We start from the raw sequence: 21,321 nt of genomic DNA on the forward strand, positions 1-21,321 counted from the left end.
GAAAAAATCCAACATTATCATAGTGTATCCATTCCCTTTATCCAACTCGGCTGTAATATTGTTATAAAATATGAGCAAATTGCTAAAACATGACCTCTTAGTAAACCCATGCTGTTCCTTACCGAGTATAGCATCTTTATCTACCCATTTTTGTATGCAAGTTCTTACCAACTTCTCTAAAATCTTCACTACCAACACCAGTGATACTGATAGGTCAGTAGTTAGACACATCAGTTTTTACACCATCCTTGTACAATGGAACTATCATTCCTGAGCTGAGACTTAAGGTATACAAACATGTGAAAGGCATAGCCAATTCGGCTGAACATTCCTTTAGCAAACGGGCTGATACTCTATCTATCCCTATAGACGAATTCTTATCCAGGTTATGCAACAGCTCTTCAACCTCATTTTCATGAATCTCTAACTCTTCATCTAATGTAGCACTATGCACCATGTTACATACACCTGGTTGATATATCTTAGCAAAGTGAGCACTTATTAATTGAGCAACCTAATTATCTTCTTGCAAAGCATTCTCCAACAACTTCCAGCTTTTCATGAAGAATATCAGTAGATTCCTTTTCCATTAACTCTCATCTACACACAGCATAGTGCACTTTAAGTTCTGCGACTTCTTGTGTGTGAGATTGCCATCAAATGCTTAATACTGCTGTTCTAAGTAAATACTGCTGTGTGTAAGATTGCAATCAAATGCTTAATACTGCTGTTCTGATTCTGGAGAAACTAGAATCATCCAAAATCTCATTTTCTTCACAAATATACTAAAGAGTGCATGTAATATAAAGGTGTGAAGATCACTGTCTTGTGCACTGTCACTCAGGATCAAATATATTGCAGAAATGAGCAAGGAGTTTTATTCAGAACTTAGTTAAAATACTAAGTCAACTAAAAAAATATGTCAGTATGACTGCCGACTAAATTTCTCACAATTAACCAAGAGCAGCTGAAAGCTAAATTTCTTACTCCTAATCCAAAGAATTTAATGAGAATTCTTAATGAATTTTTCAAATGAAATATTCATATCATCCTGGTCTATATTTAAGTTGTAAGTCAGCAGTTAGAATTGGAGATACAGGAAGATTTGATGTAAAATCAGGTGTAAGACAAGGGTGCAAACTATCTCCACTGTCATTTATCATTCTATATGGATTGCATTGTGAAGGAAAGTGGCATTAAACCTGATATCAAACTTAGCACTTTATTTTATGCAAATAATGTTTATAGTCTTAATAAATCTAGTACAAGACTCTGGATTCCTCAACTAAACTGAATAGCCTGCTGTAACAAATCTGGCATGAAAATCAGTGGGAAAAACCATGAAAATAGGCAGAGATATGGGAACTATTAAATGCATCCCGAACAGAAAACCTACAAAATAAATAAAATACAGCAGATATTTAGGCACAATTTTTAATGAAGAGGTGAAATTAAACATGAAAATAAGCAAACTAGTAAGATCAGGAATCAACTGAATACATTTATATGCATAAGAAAAAAATTATGCAAAACACTGGACTAGCTGTATATACAAGACAGTGTTCAAACTTTGAGTTGGAAATAAAATAGTTGTCAAAAACTAGACTACAGATATGAGAGTTATGAGAGAGGAGCAAACAGATGACAACAATGGCAGAATTACATATATAAAAAAAGAGGATAATAGGAAGAATCTTGAGATAACTAGCATTCAGGAATGTGTGAGCAAATCTTATTTAAGGTAGTGTGGTCATTTAAACTGAATGGGAGAGAAAAAAGTCCATAAGTCCTGAAAATCTAGGTGGGCTGATGTAAGAAGGGTCTTAGATGAACAAAACATAAGATCTGATAACACTGGAGCTCTGAGAGATAAGACTCATTTGGAGGAAAATTGTCAATAGGAAGTTAGTAATAACATAAATCTACCATGCAGCATCACCTAAGAGTACTTAGGAATTTTGTTATTCACTTAACTATCTTCTACTGAAACAGAATTTAACAAAGTGATCTCACTATGCCTCTCTCCATGCAAGAAGCCTTTGAACATTACTTATTTTTCCAAAGTTTATTTCTGTACACAGCTTGTACAGGTCAAGTTACCAATTGCAAAACACATGCTTTTGACTTTGAGACATTAGAACGCATTCTGGCTGGCTTAGGTAATCAAATGGATAGCATATCTGCTTTGTAACTAACAGGGATGTTGATTGTTCAAATTCAGTATGGGCATGAAAGTTTGCAAAAGTCACTGAATGGAGGCTGACTTTCATTGCCTAAAGCAAGACCACAACCATCTTAAGTACTAGAGAACTGAAGTAACCTGAAAAAAGAAATGTCTGGTCTTTAAGGCAAGTTTCCTAGATTATCTAACACTTGGCTCACCCATGGTATTAAACATGTTGTAATTCAATCCTGCAGGGACAGAATCCATAACACACACACTTTTTTCTAGAAGAACAGAATACCCAAATGATTTGATAATGCTTCAGTTTTTCACTTAACTAGGTTGTTTTAAAGTACTTTTCAGTTCAGGAAGGACAGCTAAATAATTACTGTGTAATTAAAGAATAATTACACAGTAATTATTCTTTAATTTAATTTCTTATTCATGTTACTGTAAACATTATGCCTTTCTGTCATTTTTTCTATTTCCTCTTTTTTTTTAACACTTTTTACATTTTATCTGATTTCAGAAATGAATTAAGCTTAAGCTATACTTCATTTCCCATCTCAACATATCAGCTGTAGTAATTATATTTCTTCTAAATTAGAACATAATACATGTTATCTTTTAACATTATACCAGATGATCACTTTACTTATTTTAACAAACGATCTCATGACTACTATACAAGTCACAACAATGTCATAATGTTATCACTTCAAAAACTACGGTTTGTTGTTACAATTTGCCTGGTTAAAAAAATATGGATAAATTTTCCTAGTTTATTCATAATCTATTGTTCTCATTTTCCTATTTACTTATTTACTATTTTACTGATAATTTTCATACATGCATATATAATGAGGAAGGGGAAAAAAAAAACAACCTTTTTACAGTGAAACGGACTGTATCCTCATTGTGAGAAGCAACCATAATGCCTATTTTTCGATCTGTACCACTTTCTACAATCTGACGGAGAACTTCAGTCAGAGTCCTATGATACATTTCACTTGTGGCTTCATAAGTGGGATTAATGGGATCTTCATAGCCAATTTCTTCAGCTCTCACTCGTTCCTGGAATAAAATACAGTATTACACTTCAACAAACTTTTTTTCCCCAATTCTATTTTATACAGAGGGAACTGGAGATACTGAGCCAATTTTGAATTTTAATTTAATGATGACCTAGATCAGTGGTTCCCAACTTATTTTAATCACAGAACTCTTTTCACCTTGATAAAAAATTTTGGAATTCTGACAATTTTTACTGATCATAAATAAAACAAATAAAAAAAATTATTAAAAATACACAAAAAAAAAAGACTAATAACAGAAAACTGGATTAATAATGGATTAAGGTTAATTCAAACTGGTAATTAATGTGAAGGATTAAACTTCTTTTCTTTCAATATTCTTTTAAATTTTGGTTTAACTGTGGAGAGCTGAATTCCAATATCAGGAGTGGCATTCAACTTATTTTGTATTTTGTTTTTCTCACAGTGTAAAGCAAAAATCTGCCTCCAAACAAATATTGTAGTACTAAACGGCAATAAAAAAAAATTGCCTTTTTGAATATATTTGGATATTCTTCTTTTAAGTAATACCAAAACTCGTTTAATGAAACTTCATTAAATTTAACTTTTATTTGGCTGTTTGATGTCAGGTCGAGATTTTCATATTCTGAAGTCGATAATTACTCTGGTTTTTCTTTAACATTGAAAGGATTGAAAACCCAATCTTTTAGCAGAGGAAAGGATTCATTTAATGCCACATTTACTGATTTTAGATGACAAATGATTTCTTTACAAATTTTCTCTTCAATTTCACAGTTCAATTCCTGTAAAAAAGTTGTTTAAAGTTGGAATGATTTCATCAGGGGATATGACTACACTAGTGGTAGGAAAATCAAATGCCAGTATTCGATTCATTCATCCACCACTTGACTCAATGCATTTCATTGAAATTTTTGAAACTTTATTTAAATAAATTTTTCATACATATTTTAAATTATTAATTAGATCTCAAGAACTCATTTTATTGCGGAACTCCAAATTTTATCGGCAGAACCCTAGGGTTCTGAGGAACACAAGTTGAAAACTGCTGATCTAGATGTATAAATACAAGAAGGAGATTATAATCATAAAATGTGACTAGGGTAGGAGAGGGATGTCTCTGTTTATAAGGAAACTTAAATACTATAAAACAGATGACTCCTTGAAGTCTAATTGAAGAGAAATTTGGATGAACAAGGGAAAAAACAAATTACAGTACAGAAGGATATTGTGTGATGGTATGGACATCAATTCTTAGCTTAAAAATGTAGTAGTGGAGAGAATCAAAGGATGATTGACAAAGATTGTAGAAGGTCTACAGAATTTTCCCAATGAGAACTGATTGAAGGTAGAGGTGTGCATGTGTGTGAGCTTCAAAAACTAGCTGAGATATAAAAACAGAGATCATGATAGAAGCATATAAGTTACTAAAGGGATTTTATAGGATTGACACTGAAGACTCCTTTCAGTGCATGGTAGGAAGGGAAAGAAGCAGAGGATTATCTGGTTGGAAGGTTGTGAATGGCTGGAATAGGTTGACAGATAGTTGTAAGTGCATTGTCAGGGTATGCGTTTCAAGGAGAGGTATCATGTGAATAATGGATCTTCTGTGCAAGTCTTCTGACCTCCATGGAGATACTTGTATAATAACAACTTAGCTCTCAAATCCCTAAGTTAAAATTGGTTTGAATACTGTCTTGTATGTTGCTAGTTCTCTCTTATACCATATCAATTTATTCAGCTAATTCTCTACCATACTATATTATACTAGCTCTGCTTATTCTGCTATTTCCATTTTTAATTTATCATCTTTACAAAAAAAAAAAAAAAAACTGTACCTAAATAGTTGAAATATTTTACTTCTATAGGTTTTCCATTCAGGATACAATGATGTTTTCAATGTTTCTGCCTATTTTCACAGTCTTGCTTTTATTACTGACTTTGTTACAGCAATTATTCAATTCAGTTATGCAAACTTGTACTTGATATATTTAAGAGTATAACATCTGCAGAAAATAAAGAAGTCCAACTATGATATTAGGTTTGGTTTAATGCCACTCTCCATCATATGAGCCATACAGATTATGAATAACTGTGGAGGTAGTGTGCACTCATCTTACACCTGATTTTATATCTACCTATCTTCCTTTATCTCCTTCAATTCTAACTGCTGACTTAAAATGCAAATAATAGACTATACATACTTGATATAATGTCCCATTTACACCATATGACTATAGGGTTTTCAACTACTTTCCCTAGGGCACCTGGTCATATGCCTTTTCTGGATCCACAAGACTTAAATATAGATCCTTGTTATATTCCCATTTTTCAACTATTTGTGAAAATCTGATCCTGAAATACTCAGCCTTTTTCTTCTAAGCTACAGCCTCTTCTTAAGTACACTTGCAAAATCTTATTGAATATTTTAAGTCATTTCAAGTGACTATTTTAAGTCACTTGAAAATATTCAAGTGAATCTATCACTTCTTGTTTCATTTAGCAGCATTTCAAGATAATTATTCCAGACATCTAGAATATCAATTTTATGTTGCCGTTTATCATTTCAGATTCCTTTTGCAATACTCTTTCCTTTGCATTTAAGTTTTTCAATAGCCTCCAGAACATTTTGTCACACTACTTATATTTACCTTCCTATATTCTTACCAATATCTTCCATCTCACATGGAGGGGGCAGGATTTTTCCACCTAGAAACTTGGAGGAAAAACCTTGCAATTTTCAGCCATAATTCCAAACAATAACAATAATCAGTCTTTCCATGACTTGTTTAGTTACTTTTACAAACTGCTTCACTTTTACATTGTTCTCTGTATTCTCTCAGAACATATGCTGACTTATTTGCACTAAATTTCACTAATTTTTCTTCTTTTCTATGACTCCCTCTAACTTGCTTAAAACCACGAAATTCTAATTTTTCTATCCCTGCAGATAACTTCACTACATGCTTCTCTGAGGGAAGTAATCAATTTTTCAAGTATTAATCAGGTAATCAATATATAATATTTATATATTTGAGTATACAGTTCACTTCAGAAAGCTACTCATGCTGATTTTTTTTTTGGAGCTGTTGTATATGTACATGAGAGACTTGTGTAGCTCAGTGAAAGTGATGTTTGCACCCTCTGCTCTATGCTGCCCACAGATAGACTCGAGTTCAAGTCTAGTTGCTGAATGGAGGAACTTTTTCTAAGCCTTTCTTCGACCACTTCCCGAGTTAGTTGATTTCTGGCATGGACAAGACTGAAGTGGAAGAGGGTTCCATATGAATAGCAGTTGAATATGGGTCAGTCAGTCTTAAGGGAAAGGAGAAATCCATTCTGAAGCAGGATATTGTGAGAAAGATGAGCTGGTCCCAAGGTTAGACTGAAAGGGAATGTGGTTAATATTCTAAACTAGGGAATGAGGTTAATATTATAAACTAAGACATGGAGGTCAGCTCCTCTGGGGGCCAAGTGTGATGGTGCATGATGTTTAATGATGATTTTGGCATGCTATATTCAGTATACTAGTATTACATATTTATCAACTATTTCAATTTAGAAAAAAAAGAATAACAAAAGTGAAATTCACTGTCTGCAATAACATGAAACAGACAATTTTTTTGGGGGTGGGGGGATCTGTTGAAAATACTGTAGGACTGCTGAGCAAGCAGACCACTGATCAAACTCACTTATGAGTACAGAACAGAATGAATGCCATCAATAGTGAGTGCAAATCTTTGAAAGATTACTACTTGTTTTTGAGAAAATATTAATGGCACCTACCACTGCAAAGTGATCTGAGAAAATGATGCATATATTGCTGACACAATTTATTTTCTGTAATGAAAGAGAATCTGTTTATAATTCCTTAATACAACAGTAATTGTTCTATGATGTTTCAGCATGAAACTCATAGTAAGAGCATTTAAATATCCAGAAAATAGTCTACCAAGACAGAAACAGATTTAGAAAGATAACAGTAAAATGTGCAAAAATAACTCCCTGGAAAAACCACCAAAGACACTTGTGTACACTTTATTTTGAGTCAAATGCCATCTCTCATACAAAAAAACTTTAAAAGGCTGTTTTAAGGTAAGGCTAAGTTAGATCTCAGATTTTAGGGTCTTTTCACCTCACATTTTTTCCCCCCTTCCTTTTTTGCAAAAGCATACAAATGAGTCCATGAACAGATAGTGTAGACTGAATAAATTTAATGGGATCAGTCCTTTAGTAAAGAATTCATCTATTAGATATGTGTGGAGTATTTGAAAACAAAAATTTGTATGATATGATGTTCCTGTGTGATACATACATGGGGAGAAGACCCACACGCACACTTCAGAAACACTACAAGACTTGTAAATCATACTTAACTTATGTAGTTCTATGTAAAAAATGAGCAAGAGGTAGGGTAGATATAAAATTTATTATTATTAAACTGCCAGGGAATCAGGGACTCAGTGAGGGAGACCATACATTACCTGCACCAGCTGTCACACATTATCTTAAACTCATTCACATTAGATGCATTCACTACTTCAACAAATTCCATTCACTCACGATTCTGTGAGAGAGAAAAATTTAGCTTCACTTGTTTCTCAACCACATATAAACTTAACTTCCATGAATCCCCCCCCCCCCCTGTCCTTTTCCAAACTTCCATATAACAAAAAATTTTATCAACTGATCTCCTATAATGTCCTCTCAATCATTTACAGACCTCTATCATGTCATCCCTCTTTCTCCTGTCTACTAGAGTCTGAAGTTCACATACACTTAATTGATCCTCATAATCTACATTCCATAACTTCAATATCATCTTTGTCACTCTTCTTTGCAACCTTTCACCAACTGCTTTATATCCCAGGTATGGTAATATCAATGCCTTGTAAAGAGGCAAAATGACTTTCATATCCTTACATGCCAATGTTCATTTCACCATCACAATTATCCTCTGAGTTGTATTTGTAATTTTTGCTATATGACCCTTGAACTTCAATTTTCTATTCACCATATTATTACATGACACCTCCTGGGAGGGCACCTATTCCACTACTCTCCATCTCCACTACTTTCATCATCTACACCAACAGCATCTACCGCCAACCACCACTACCACCACCAGTATTTTCACAGACAATCACAAACATCCATGCCCACGGAGGGATTCGAACCTGCAGCCATTTGGCTGGAGAGCAGACACACTAACAACTCGGCCAATCAGGCAGGCAAATCTCTTTGCCGGCCTGGTTGGTCGGCAAAATTCTATTCACCATAACTCCAAGATCTCTAACCTTATCAGTTACTCCAAGCATTATCCCACCAATATAACATCTTGTATATCTCATTATGATGAAGTGCATAATTTTACTAACATTGAATTGATAGCCATTATCATTTTCCCACTCTTCCATCATATTCAAAACCATCCTGTAATTCCTGTATATCAGTAGCATCTCTGATTGCCCTGCTTATCTTTACATCATCAGCATACAACTGAAAATCACCTGTCAGATTCTTCCAAATATTACTAGTATAAAGGTTAAACAACCATGGCCTAAGACAGGGTTTCCCAAATTGTGTTCCGCGAAACACCAGTGTTCTGCGGAAAGTGAATAAGTGTTCCATGATGTCAGTGACCAAGCCATGTATTTTTAAACATGGAAGTAATTCGGGAAAGGGAATACCACTATTTATGACCGGTCATAAAAATTGCCTGCAAGCCGATTACAACAATGGGCAGCTTATCCTCTGTTCTAAAAACTGAATGAAATAACATCTGTGTTACAAATGTTAGTGACCAATCAGCAAGGAAGTATAAAGAAAATTTTTCCACTGAAATTGAAGATCAAGGTAGTCTGTATCTCTGGTTTTCAAATCTAGAATTACTGAATACTTTCTTTGCAAGTTTGTATTGTATGGTGAAAGTGTTTGTTTTGAAACTGTAGTGCCATGATTTTTTAAAAGTAATAGGCCTACAGATTTAAATTTTAATATGAATAAGAGACAAGGGACTTTGTTTAATTTTGGTGTTAAGAAATCTCTTATTGAAGGTGTGTGATGCAACAGATAGTGATTCATCCACCTCCAGCCTACAAAGTGATCTCCAGGATGTACAAAAGGAAGGGAAAACTACCAGCACACAGGAGAAAAAGTCTGCATTCATTCATTCATTCGTAAGTACTTAAAATAATATTATAAATTTTCAGTGATCAGAATGGGATATGTCAATGAAAATCAGCACAAATTAATTTAATAATGTTGGCCTGAGGAAACTACAATATGCTGCAAGATTTCATTAGTCCAGAGATTGATAAGTGATTTAAATGTAATTTTATATTTGTCAACATGTCACACTGTATACAAAAGTGTACTAATACTTTTTATGATTATGCCATAATTAATTATTAATACATTACAAAATAACCAAGGTGTTCTGTGAAAATTTCAGGATTTATGAAGTGTTCCGTCGTAGGAAAAATCTGGGAAACACTGGCCTAAGGAATGATTCCTGAAACACACTACTGGTCACCTTCAATCTGGCAGATTCACACCCCTAATATATCACTAGCCAATAGTTTATATTCCAATCCAAGTTTATGCAAAGTCTTGCAAGTGGTATCCTAAACAAATTCCTTTGCAAAATCTAGTAGCATCATAGCATATTCATTCCCTTTATCCAACTCAGGCATAACATTATTATAAAATATGAGCAAATTGCTTAGACACGAACTTCCCTTTTTAGTAATCATGCTGTTACTATAAGTCAGATATATATGTCAATATGACATATAACAATATGTCAGATATATATAAAAAAAGAGCATGAATTAACAAAGAATGAAAATAAGTCTTACTGGAAAAGAATGCTAATTTCAGAAAGATCATAAGGAAAGAATGTTGTACAAGATAATGAAATACATGAGGCTACAAAAGGAAATGTAAAAATCAACGTGAAAATAAATACTTTCTAAGAAAAGAGGAAGGATTTAAATAAGATTTGAGATGGCACAAGAGCCTACTGACATGAAACCAGTAATTAGACTAAAAATCTCTTGTTATAATTTGGTTAGTGTGCACTAACATTTCTTTAAACTTTTTAAATAAACAGAGAATTATTTTACCTGTTCCATATAAGCTCCTCGAACCAATTTTGCTCCAAAATAAAAGCCTTGCCTCCTTGCTAACTCAAGATCTAAGGTAACATTGTTATAAGCTTCCTAAATATTATAATGAAAAAAATAAATAAATAAAACACACACACACACACACACACACACACACACACACACACACACACACACACACACACACACACGTATATAGATGTATAAATCAATGTTTAACTTTCAGTTTAACCTAAGTACATTAAGGCTGCTATCTGCATCTTAAGTTATGATTTTTTAAGATTAATAAGACAATTTACATACGAAGGTGGTTTAAAAAGTTCTCGGCCTAACAATGAAAAAACGAAGTTATAATTTCAAAATTATTTTTATTTTTCAACATAATCTCCCTAAGACTAATTAATACATTTATTCCAGTGATGCTCTGGCAGCATTATCCCATCCCTGTAATAGTTCTCAGTAAGATCTGAAAAATATCCCTCTACAGCCGCAGTCACCTCTTGATTCGAAGAAAAACGCTGACCAGCGAGGAACAGTTTTAGTTTTGGGAAGAGACAGAAGTCAGAAGGAGCCAAATCTGGGGAATAGGGTGAATGTTCCAACAATTCATAGTGCAGATCCCTTAATTTTCACATTGGCAAAACACCTTTGTGGGCAGGTGCACTGTCCTGATGAAAGATGATTATTTCTTCTGAAAACCAGGTTTTTTCTCATGTATTTTTTCATCTAGTCTGGTGAAAAGATCGGAATAATATTCCCCGGTTATTGTTTTACCCTTTTCAAGATGATAAACAAAAATGCCTTTAAGCATCCCAAAACACCGATGCCATGACCTTTCCTGCTGATGGAACTGACTTTGTCTTCTTTGGCGCTGAACAACCGGCTTCTGTCCACTGTTTTGAGTGCTGTTTGGATTCTGTTGTATAATGGTGAATCCAAGTCTCATCCATAGTAATAAATCGACACACAAAATCAGTTTTATTGTTAAAACATTCCAAGCACTTCAGAGATTTTCATGTGAGTGCATTTTTGATCTGCTATGAGCAAGCAGGGCACCCATCTTATGCAAAGCTTTTTCATTTGCAATTCTTCATGCAAAATATACCCTACACGTTCTTTTGAAATGCCTATAGTCTCAGCAATTTCACGCACTTTGACTCGCCGGTCATCCAGTAGCATATCGTGCACTTGATCAAAGATTTCTGGTGTTACAATATGCAACACTTTTTGGAAGTCCTTCATGTGGATCATCTTCAAGGCTGGTACGGCCACGTTTAAACTCGGCAGCCCATTTCTTAATTGTCGAAATCGAAGAAGAAGAGTGCCCATAAAATTTTATGAATTTTGAATGAATTTCTTTTGGCGTTAAACCTTCTTTTATAAAGAATTTTATAACCACACGATACTCAATTTTATCCATTTCAAGGGATATAGACAACACTTTTGCTTCATACAGCTGTATAAAACAAACTTAGAAAAAAAAAAAATCATGTCAATAGTGTTGCCATCTATGGTCGAGGCTGAGAACATTTCAGACCACCCTCGTACAACGTTAATTTTCATTTCACCTAAACAAAGTTTATACTAGTGTGCACTCCAAAGTTAGCATTAATAATTTAATACTAACATTGTAGTGCATGCTATTATTTAAATAATAAATATTAATGAATAACATGCTAAGGTGAATCTAAATATAGTGCTGTATATTTTCATATTATTCTTCCTAAAACATGAATATTGGAAGAACTGTATTTTATAAAGTAATTATTCAACTGGTGAACAACATTTTTTTAGTATCAATAAATATATGAGTGGGGGAATGCTTGCTTAAATCAAAAATTTAAGCAAATACTCCCAGTTTAAGACCATATCAAATTAATATAATTAAAACTTCATTAAATTTCATCATTCTAAATCCATTCGTATAATTGTACTGACAACAAAAAAAAAATGTAATATCACACTGAAACAGACATAGCACGCACAAAAGAAAAAAAAACTGCTTTATAATAGTGACAAAGCTTATCAAAGTGTAACTTTCAATGTAAATCTAGGTAGGTACTGCACTACTAAAAGATGCAAAACTAACTGGAGTCTATATATATAACTTTTGTTAGTGCTTCTGATTAAGGTTTCACTAGTCTGACAGCAGTTTTGAACTGATGATTGTATCAGAGGCTAGACAAACAGGAGTAAAGCAAAGTTGTGACCTTACTGGAGGATCCAAAGAGACTGAGTGAGCAAGTGATTTGCACTTATTAATGCATTAATGTTTCAAAGTACACTAAGTACTCTTTATGTGTTCAATTTATATGAAGTTATATGACCAAATAATTAGACATTTTGATTTTATTTGCACATCCAATTTGAAGATACACAATTACAATCATTTGAGAAAAATCTGGTAACAGACAAACTGAGCAAGTCAGGGTTATGACATCTTTCTCAAGATGGCTATGTGATCTGCCCAACATATCAGCCCCTTTGTTGTTATTCGCACATGTTAAATTGATGAACTTAATATTGGTGTGTCAGCTGGGACTTTGATTTGTTAGTACAGTATTTCATATGAATTGTGCATATTTAATTGTGAATTAATATTAGTTAATTCATGCTATGTGCTGCTAATTGTAACAGTGATCAAAAGAGTTTCAGTCATTAGTGCTTAATTAAACTGATAATACTGTAATAGAAAAATAGAAGTAGAGAAAGGAGTCATGTAGAGTTGCCCACTCTCACCAAATTTATTTACTATCTATCTCTAAGAAATATGCAAAATCATAGCTGAAGAATCGGGTCTACAAACAAATGGCATGAATATTCTTCTTCTTTCTCATCCATCAGATGATGGGTTGAGTCCTCTATGTGCAAATCTTTGCCATCTGGTTCCATCTCTGGACATTTCTGTCATCTCTCTCTGAAGCTTGATAATTGTTACCTTTCCTTCAAAGATCGTATCCAAGTTCTTTTTGGTCTACCTCTTGATTGTCTTCCTCCAATGATTCCATTCAAGACAATATTTGGTAATCTCTGAAACGACATTCTCTGGTGGTGTCCAAACCATCTTAATTGCTGTTTAAGAATTATAGCTATGATATCTTCACTATAGTTTAATTCGTATTTGGCTTGCTCATTTGTTTTGTGTTCTGATCAGCAAGTCTTATTTATTTTTAAACATTTCATTTCGAATGCTCTGATTTTCTGTATTTTTTTCTGATTGAGTGTCTAAGTCTCAGCTCCATATGTTGATGTAGGTATAATTGATGGTTTTATTATACCTACATCATTTTTGCAATGCAGTTATTTTTCCATATTTTGTTTAATTTATTCATATTAGCCTATCCTTTTTTAAGTCCATATTTTACTGTTTCTGTATTGTCGAGGTTGTGAGTAATGAGACTGCCAAGATAACTGCTTTACTTGTTCAAGTATGTGATTTTCTAAGTTTATTGAAATTTTTTCCTCATCTCTTCCTATTTTCACTATTTTAGTTTTGCTTAAATTGATTTTCATTCTAATTTTCATTTAAAATTGTTTTTTCCAACTGTGCTTTAGATTCTGCAAGAATAATAATGTCTGCATATATAATGTGGTTGTTATTCATGCCATTTATTTGTAGACCTGGTTCTTTGGTTATAGATTTGCCTAATTCTTCAAGATATATAATAAATAAATTTTGTAACCCTGCATGACTCCTTTTCCTACTTTGTCAGTTGCTTTGGAATATTTATAATAATTCATAATAAAGGTTTATAGTTCTGAATCTAATGTCATAGATTTTAAGATGTTTATCATTTTGTTCCTGTCAATGGAAATAAACCTCGTTTGAAGTCAATAAAACCGCAGTATATAGGTAAATTGTATGCCCAGTACTTTTCAGACAGACTATTAACTGTAAAAATATGGTCTATAGTAGACCTTCCATGTCTGAATCTTACTTGATCTTCTATTGTCTCATTCATTAAAATCTGGATTCTATTTTGAATAATGCATGTGAAGATTTTATAGCTATTACTTAGGGTCTATAATTTAGACCTTAAATTATGGATCTATAATTTTCACACCTTCGTTTATTTCCCTTTTTGAGAATTGGTATTATGATGCCTTCCAGTCATTGGGAATGGATATTAAACACATTAAATATACAGACAATATTATTATTCTCGAAGAATCTAGAGCACAACTGGAATAAGACAATAAATTTTAAAATGAAGAATGCAAAATTTTTGCAATGAAAATCAATCTAAGCAAAACAAAACAATGAAAATAGGAACAAATGAGGAAAAATTTTCAATAAATTTAGACAATCGTATACTTGGACAGCTAAAGCAATTTACATATCTTGACAGTCTCGTTACTCATAACCTTGACGAAACAATAATAAAGTAAATATAGGTAAATACAGACTTAACACAGGATGGTTGTAATGTGAATAAATTACACAAAATTAGGAAAAAATAATAGCATTTCAAAAATGCCTCAAACTAAAACTCTATAAAATTATTAGCATGCCAGCAGCAGCATATGGAACCAAGACATGGAGACTCAACCAGAAAGAAATACAGAAAATCAGAATTCAAAATGAAATGCATAAAGAAAAATAACTCACTGGTCAGAATACAAAAAAAAAGTGAGCAAGTCAAACAAGAATTAAACTATGGAGAAGATATCACAGACATAATTCTTAGACAAAAATTAAGATGCTTTGGACACCTACAGAGAATGTTCTCTGAGAGATTACCAAAAATAGCCTTGAATGGAATTAATGAAGGAAGACGATCAAGAGGCAGACCAAAAAGAACTTGGTTACAGCGTCTGAAACAAAGGTCACAATTATCAAGCTAAATCTTAGAAAGCTAAGATTTTTTCATAATGGATTCAATCTTTATCTGATAAATGAGAAAGCAGAATACTGTAATAAATTTTTATTCATATAAAGTGAATTTAATGAATTAATAATGGCTCTCTAAGTATACAAGTGATATCAGCAGTGCAGACAAAATGTGCCAGAAGAATTGATGATACTGGAACAAAAACTAGATGTGATAAAATAGTCAGATGACACCACTTTCACAGATGACAATTCTTTGGACCCAATGGAGGATCCCCAACTCTGAATCGTTGAAATATTTGTCCAAGTTTCACTGCATAAACTTTTCTTCAGGAAAATTTTACGTATTCTGTGTTTCATATTAATATTATGATTAATATGTATCAAAAACATTACTTAACCGTAAGTGCAACATAATCATTATCATCAAATTCCTGCCATGTACCCTCAAGGGGTGTACAGGATATGATAGTACTACATGAAAAATTTACATAATTACTAACTTCCTATCTACAATTTTCCTCCAAATCAGTCTGTTACCTGTCAAGACTACAATATCAGATCTTATATTTCTGTCTTCTAAGGCACTTTGTACTGTATCAATCCACCTATATCTTGGTCTTCCTCTTCCTGTGGGTCTTTTTCCTACCAACCTAGTAGGAACACTTGTTTTGCTAATCTTTCCTCCAAATCAGTCTGTTACCTGTCAAGACTCCAATATTAGATCATACCACCTGAGATTATTTCTGCTAATGCATTCCTGGAAGCTGACAATGTCAGGTTCTTTCCAAATATCCTCATTTTTAATATGATATTGCACTGATGTCATCTGTTCATGCCCCTAATCTTTCTCAGGACTCTCATATCTGTGGTCTCTAGTCTTTGGTCAAGTGTTTTACTTCTGACCCAGCTCTCAGATCCATAAATTAAAATTGGCTTGAATACTGTCTTGTAAGCTAATTTAGTGTTTTGCTAATTTCTCTCTTATTCCATATAAATTTATTCAGTTGATTTCCTACAATACAAGCTTTGTTGTTTCTGTTGTCTATTTCCATATTTAATTTACCATCTTCACTAAAAATTATGCCTAAGTAGCTGAAATGTTTTACTTGTTTTATAGGTTCTCCATTCACAATGAAGTTGATATTTTCAATGTTTCTGCTTATTTTCATTGTCTTTGTCTTTTTAATGTTGACCTTCATACCATATCTATTACAACAGTTATTCATTTTAGTCAGGGAATCTTGCAGACTTGTAGCAGATTTATTTAGAAGTATAACATCATCTGCATAAAGCAAAGAGCTGAGATTAACGTCTTCAATTTTGATATCAGGTTTAATACCACTTTCCTTCATAATGTGATCTATATAGATAATGAATAACAGAAGGGATGATGTACATCCTTGACTGACACCAGATTTAACATTAAATCATCTTCCTGTAAATTCTACCTGTTAGCTGAGTGATTAGCATGTCCGCTCTCCAGCCGGCCAAAACGTTGTAGGTTTGAATCCCACCATGAGCATGGATGTTTGTGATTGTCCTACAAACTATGTGGAAAGGGAATCTGCAACCCTACTACTTATTTCTAACAGAAGACTTCACTCCCAAAATCTAGTGAAGTACGGGAGTGACCATACAGCGTCTACATACATCAAATATGTAAAAAAAAAAAAAATACTCAGCTCATGATTTCACATCTGCATTGCTGACCTTTCTATTATATGTTTGCACTTTTGTTCCAATTATTCATGCTAAATAGGGAAACTCTATAACATTTTTTCATTAAAATAATCAGCAATCCATTTTTTACTTTTGTTTGAAATGACCAATTATGTTTCAATTAGGAAGGGATAAGAGTGTCCAAATTTGGGGTGATTAGCAGAGTTTAGAGAGTGGTAATGACAGTAAATAAAAATTTTGATCCAGAAAATATTAAAAAAGAGCTTGCAGGTTTTTCATTCTCTGATATGGGATGTTTAGGGTACAGATGTGTTGGTACTTGGTACCTTTGTATCTTTGTGGCAGAAGATAATATACATAAACTAGTTTGAGAAATCACTATGGTGACTACTGGATAAATTTCCATTACAGATAGGAGTTTGAACTCAGTTCATTGTAAATGGCTGCACAAATATTAATACCAATATGGCTGTAAAATTGAATTTTTTTTCTTTCATCAGGGGCTATCCCCTATCTACAATTCCATTACTGCTTATATTGAGTTTCAAAGTACTAAAGGAACAGTTGTTTGGATGGAATGGGGAAGCATGAAATAAACTCACTCGTATATAAACAAATCCCGTAAAAGAGAGCACACCAGTCACAACACCTTATCTGACTACTGTGTGGCCTTAATAAATGGAATTCTCGAAAACAGGTGAAATAGCATAATGTGAATGCACATACCACAATTCCAACTCCCTTTAAGTCTGTCTTAGCAACAGCAGCAAGATTATGTATAAGCCAACTACAAAGCTGTCTGAATCACTTGCAATGGGTCTGGTTTAGTCCTGTATAACATCTAACAGCTTATCTAAGGACCCACTTTACTAATTAATGTGTTGAATGTATGCAGTTTTCTGTTTCATATTATCCTTACCCCTTTGGGTATGACAAATGTGCTAATGGAACTGTTTAATCATACAAATATAATAAAATGGTCATGCTACATATGATAGTTCATTTAGGTAAATACTACAAGACTCGGACAACGATTGGGGGGGAGGGGGTTTGAAATGACTGGAAAGTGTTCCATGTTTGGTCTCTAATGCAGGGTTTCCAGATTGTCAAACTCCCAGTACTTATTGAAGTCAATTTTATTTATCATATGTTAATTTCCACATTAAAGTTATTTAAATCCAACTATTAATGTTTCTTCTTTTGCAACTTTAAGTTCATTATTATTTCTTCCTAACTTTTAACTTAACCACAGTAAACATAAGTTTTGCAGCATCAATACAAGCCTTCTACTTGTCTAAACAATTTATATAGACTGTACTTTATAATTGTTGCAAGATACTCAGGTTGAATAACCACTCCATGCAAATTCATGGTACAGTAATCTTTCATAATCAAAGAATGTTATCAACCTATTTTTCGCATTTAAATCATACCTGTCTTCCTTTCTTTGGACACTATGGCAGACTTTTCCACTGAGAACTTCTGCACTTATTTTGCTATCATATGTCATAAACCTAGGTTTCATCTACTCTTGATTTCTTTTTAGAAATTAAATTTTATAGGTTATAAAGTCTCTTGCATTTCATGAAAAAATAACAGCGGTCATTAACAGAAAAGCTATCAGCATAGTTTTTAATGTCACTTTGAAGCAGTCTGTAAAAAAAAAATCTTATTGTGTTTTGGCTATAGTTTTATAATAAAGCAAATATGAATACTGGCATATATTTACTGACAGAAAAAGATAATTTCTCTGAAAATTATTTTTGATAATTTTTCACATGGTGTACACAGAAACACTTTAATGCCTGCAAGGAAATTGTAAACATTTTTAATTACTTGAAAATATCGAGTTTCTGATGAATAAGGTGGTGTGTACAGCAACTCGCACTACAGTCATTGTTATTTGCTGAATTTTACAATATTCTGAATGACTGAAAAATAGATTCTGATCACTGTATTCTTTCAAGTTTTTATCATAATGTGCAGGCCGTTTTTCTAATTCTAATATTGAATTTTCTGTATTCAAAACAAGATTTGATGATGTGTCATATACTAGATTCATTTTCAGACATAGTTAAAGAAATCAATGGTTTGACACTATGACAAGAACTGTGACTGAACAATCACAAGTGTGTTCAGGTTCATGCATGTTCATATGACATGTTAATTTGTGACCACATTGTTAGAAAAATAAGGATGATTGCATCTTTTTAATCACTGCAATTATTTAGTCATATATGCTCACATTCATATTAAAAACCGAGTTCTATTTTAGCGACTAAATAATCACACAACAGAAAATCGCAAGAGCACACATAACATAAGTGATAACAGTTTATATTTGGCCAAAAAAATTTCTTTGCCACTGCTTATAGAAAACAAATTCAATATTTACATATCTTGCATAAGCACATTATTGGACTTCATTAGCAAGAACATACACATGACAAATGATTTCTGTTCTTTTTAACAACAAGCAGATCACACAGCTATAATCAACTCAGTTTTTAAACCATCAGTATACTTTCAGGTGAAGGCTGTAAAGATATCTTTCTAAAAGTATCTTTCTTCAAGATACTTTTAGAAAGATATCTGAATGGATATCTGAACCATAAGTTCAGAATTCAGTACGGTTTAGAAAGATATCTGAACCATACTGAATGTATATTTCTTGTAAAAGAAAACAACAAGAGTTATGAAAATGCTTCTAGGTCAAGTACTGTGATTAGTTAAATGACTATTCTTGTTTACAGAATCATTAGGACCAAGATGAACTCTGATTTTAAACTGAATTTTATTTATCCATCATGCTTGCTTCACAGTGATATTAAATAATGACACAGCCTGTCAAATTTAAATCATTAAACCCAATGAATGGGGGGGGGGGAGAAAAAAAATCCAGCACTTTCAAGTTAGAGAAAAACGTCCAAAATAAGCATTTGTTTCTTCTCTTTCTCCTCCAGAAATCCAAGTTGCTTCATTACTGATAGACCATATTTGGCTGTCTCTTACATTGCTCAATGTCTCTTGTAGCTCAAGCTGATATTGAATATATCCCTTGGTTAGAAAGACCTGGGCTAAAATCCCATCTAGGATGCAAAAAACCTTTAAGGGTTTTTCAACTGAAGATGTTGGCCAGTCTCATAAAGAGGTCAGAGGGTTTTGCCTCCTGGAAATTCAGCTTTTTTTGTCCTGCAAAACAGATAAATCAACAAAAGAAACAATGTACAGAAATAACACCCTGGCCTCACAGCCAGAGTTGCTTCATTCATAACAAAATGATCAAATAACCAATGTCTCTTATGAAACCAGCTTAACTAGACTAAAATGAAAAAGAAAAAAGGGGAGGGGGAATATGCCTTCCTTTGAAGGTTGTATTCAACCAATTTTGACTAAATTTTGAATATGATTATTTTTTATTTAGCTAAAGTACCATGAGAATTTCGGCCCAATCAAGCAAATATGGAAAGGGAGGTTAATAACTTTCACAGATGCTTCTACAAGTTAAATTGTTAAAATTAACTTAGAAAACAGTACATTTCAAATTTGGTAAGGTGACTTAAACTTTCAGAGGATCTTCACCCCAACTTGACTAAAGTAAAAGAAGTTGTAAAGGGTTAGATGTATGCCAATAAGTCCACAAGTTACAATTATAAAACGATTTCAAACAAACTTAGAATACAGCTGTTTCAAATATGGCCAAAATTCTCTCAAGAAATTCATAGTGAAATGCCATCAATGGCAAAATCATAGTAAAGAAGAAATATAACATTAGCACATGTGAGGCCAGCTAATCTAAAAGAGAGTATGGCAATTTGAACAGAAATAGGAAAGGAAAAGTTAACACAATAGGTGCTTTGATTGATTGATGCCAGAATTAAAAGGAAAAAGATCCAGTGAAAGACTAAGATCTAAGTGGATTGGAACAGTCACTAATGCCTCCTCATCATCAAATTCTTGATGTGTATTCTCAAGGAGTGTAAAAGATATTATTATTACATGACACCTCCTCCCATCTAGTGTGAATGAGTTTAAGAGAACATATGACAGTTGATGTGGTCTCCCTCAATGTGTCCTTGACCCCCTGAAGGTCTCATAATAATAATTAAAATTCTCCAAAACGTGCTTTCCCTTTGGTAATTAAGTCAATATAAATACTTCATGACAGACAGTTGAGAAATCATGGGAATATAACAAAGATCTGTATTTAAGTTTAGTAGATCTGGAAAAGAAGGTGCCAAGAGAGAAGCTATTCAAAACACTACAGTTATATGGTGTCAATGGGGGCATTATATCAAGCAATACTTAGTCTTTATTTGAGTTGTAAGTCAGCAGTTAGAATTGAAGGAGTTAAATTTGGTGTCAGACAAGGATGTGCATTATCCCCTCTGTTATTCATTATCTATATGGATCACATTATGAAGGAAAGTGGTATTAAACCTGATATCAAAATTGGAGATG

At 33.1% G+C, this 21,321-nt stretch overlaps 1 protein-coding gene across 1 annotated transcript in view; it reads right to left on the reverse strand.

Moving 5' to 3' along the window:
• The window catches only part of LOC150095699 (proline dehydrogenase 1, mitochondrial-like), a 128,453-nt gene that overhangs the window by 18,410 nt on the left and 88,722 nt on the right, over nucleotides 1-21,321 (reverse strand). The window contains exons 10-11 of the mRNA XM_090409944.1: nucleotides 10,344-10,439; nucleotides 3,051-3,238 (exon numbers count right to left, since the gene is read on the reverse strand). Coding sequence (XP_090266070.1) covers nucleotides 3,051-3,238; nucleotides 10,344-10,439 — 284 coding nt within the window. The remainder of the gene's footprint in view (nucleotides 1-3,050; nucleotides 3,239-10,343; nucleotides 10,440-21,321) is intronic.

Source organism: Typopeltis vanoorti, chromosome 20, assembly GCF_054136105.1.
Source record: "Typopeltis vanoorti isolate ZY-2024b chromosome 20, IOZ_Tvanoo_1.0, whole genome shotgun sequence".
In the NCBI taxonomy this organism is placed as follows: Eukaryota; Metazoa; Arthropoda; class Arachnida; order Uropygi; family Thelyphonidae; genus Typopeltis; species Typopeltis vanoorti.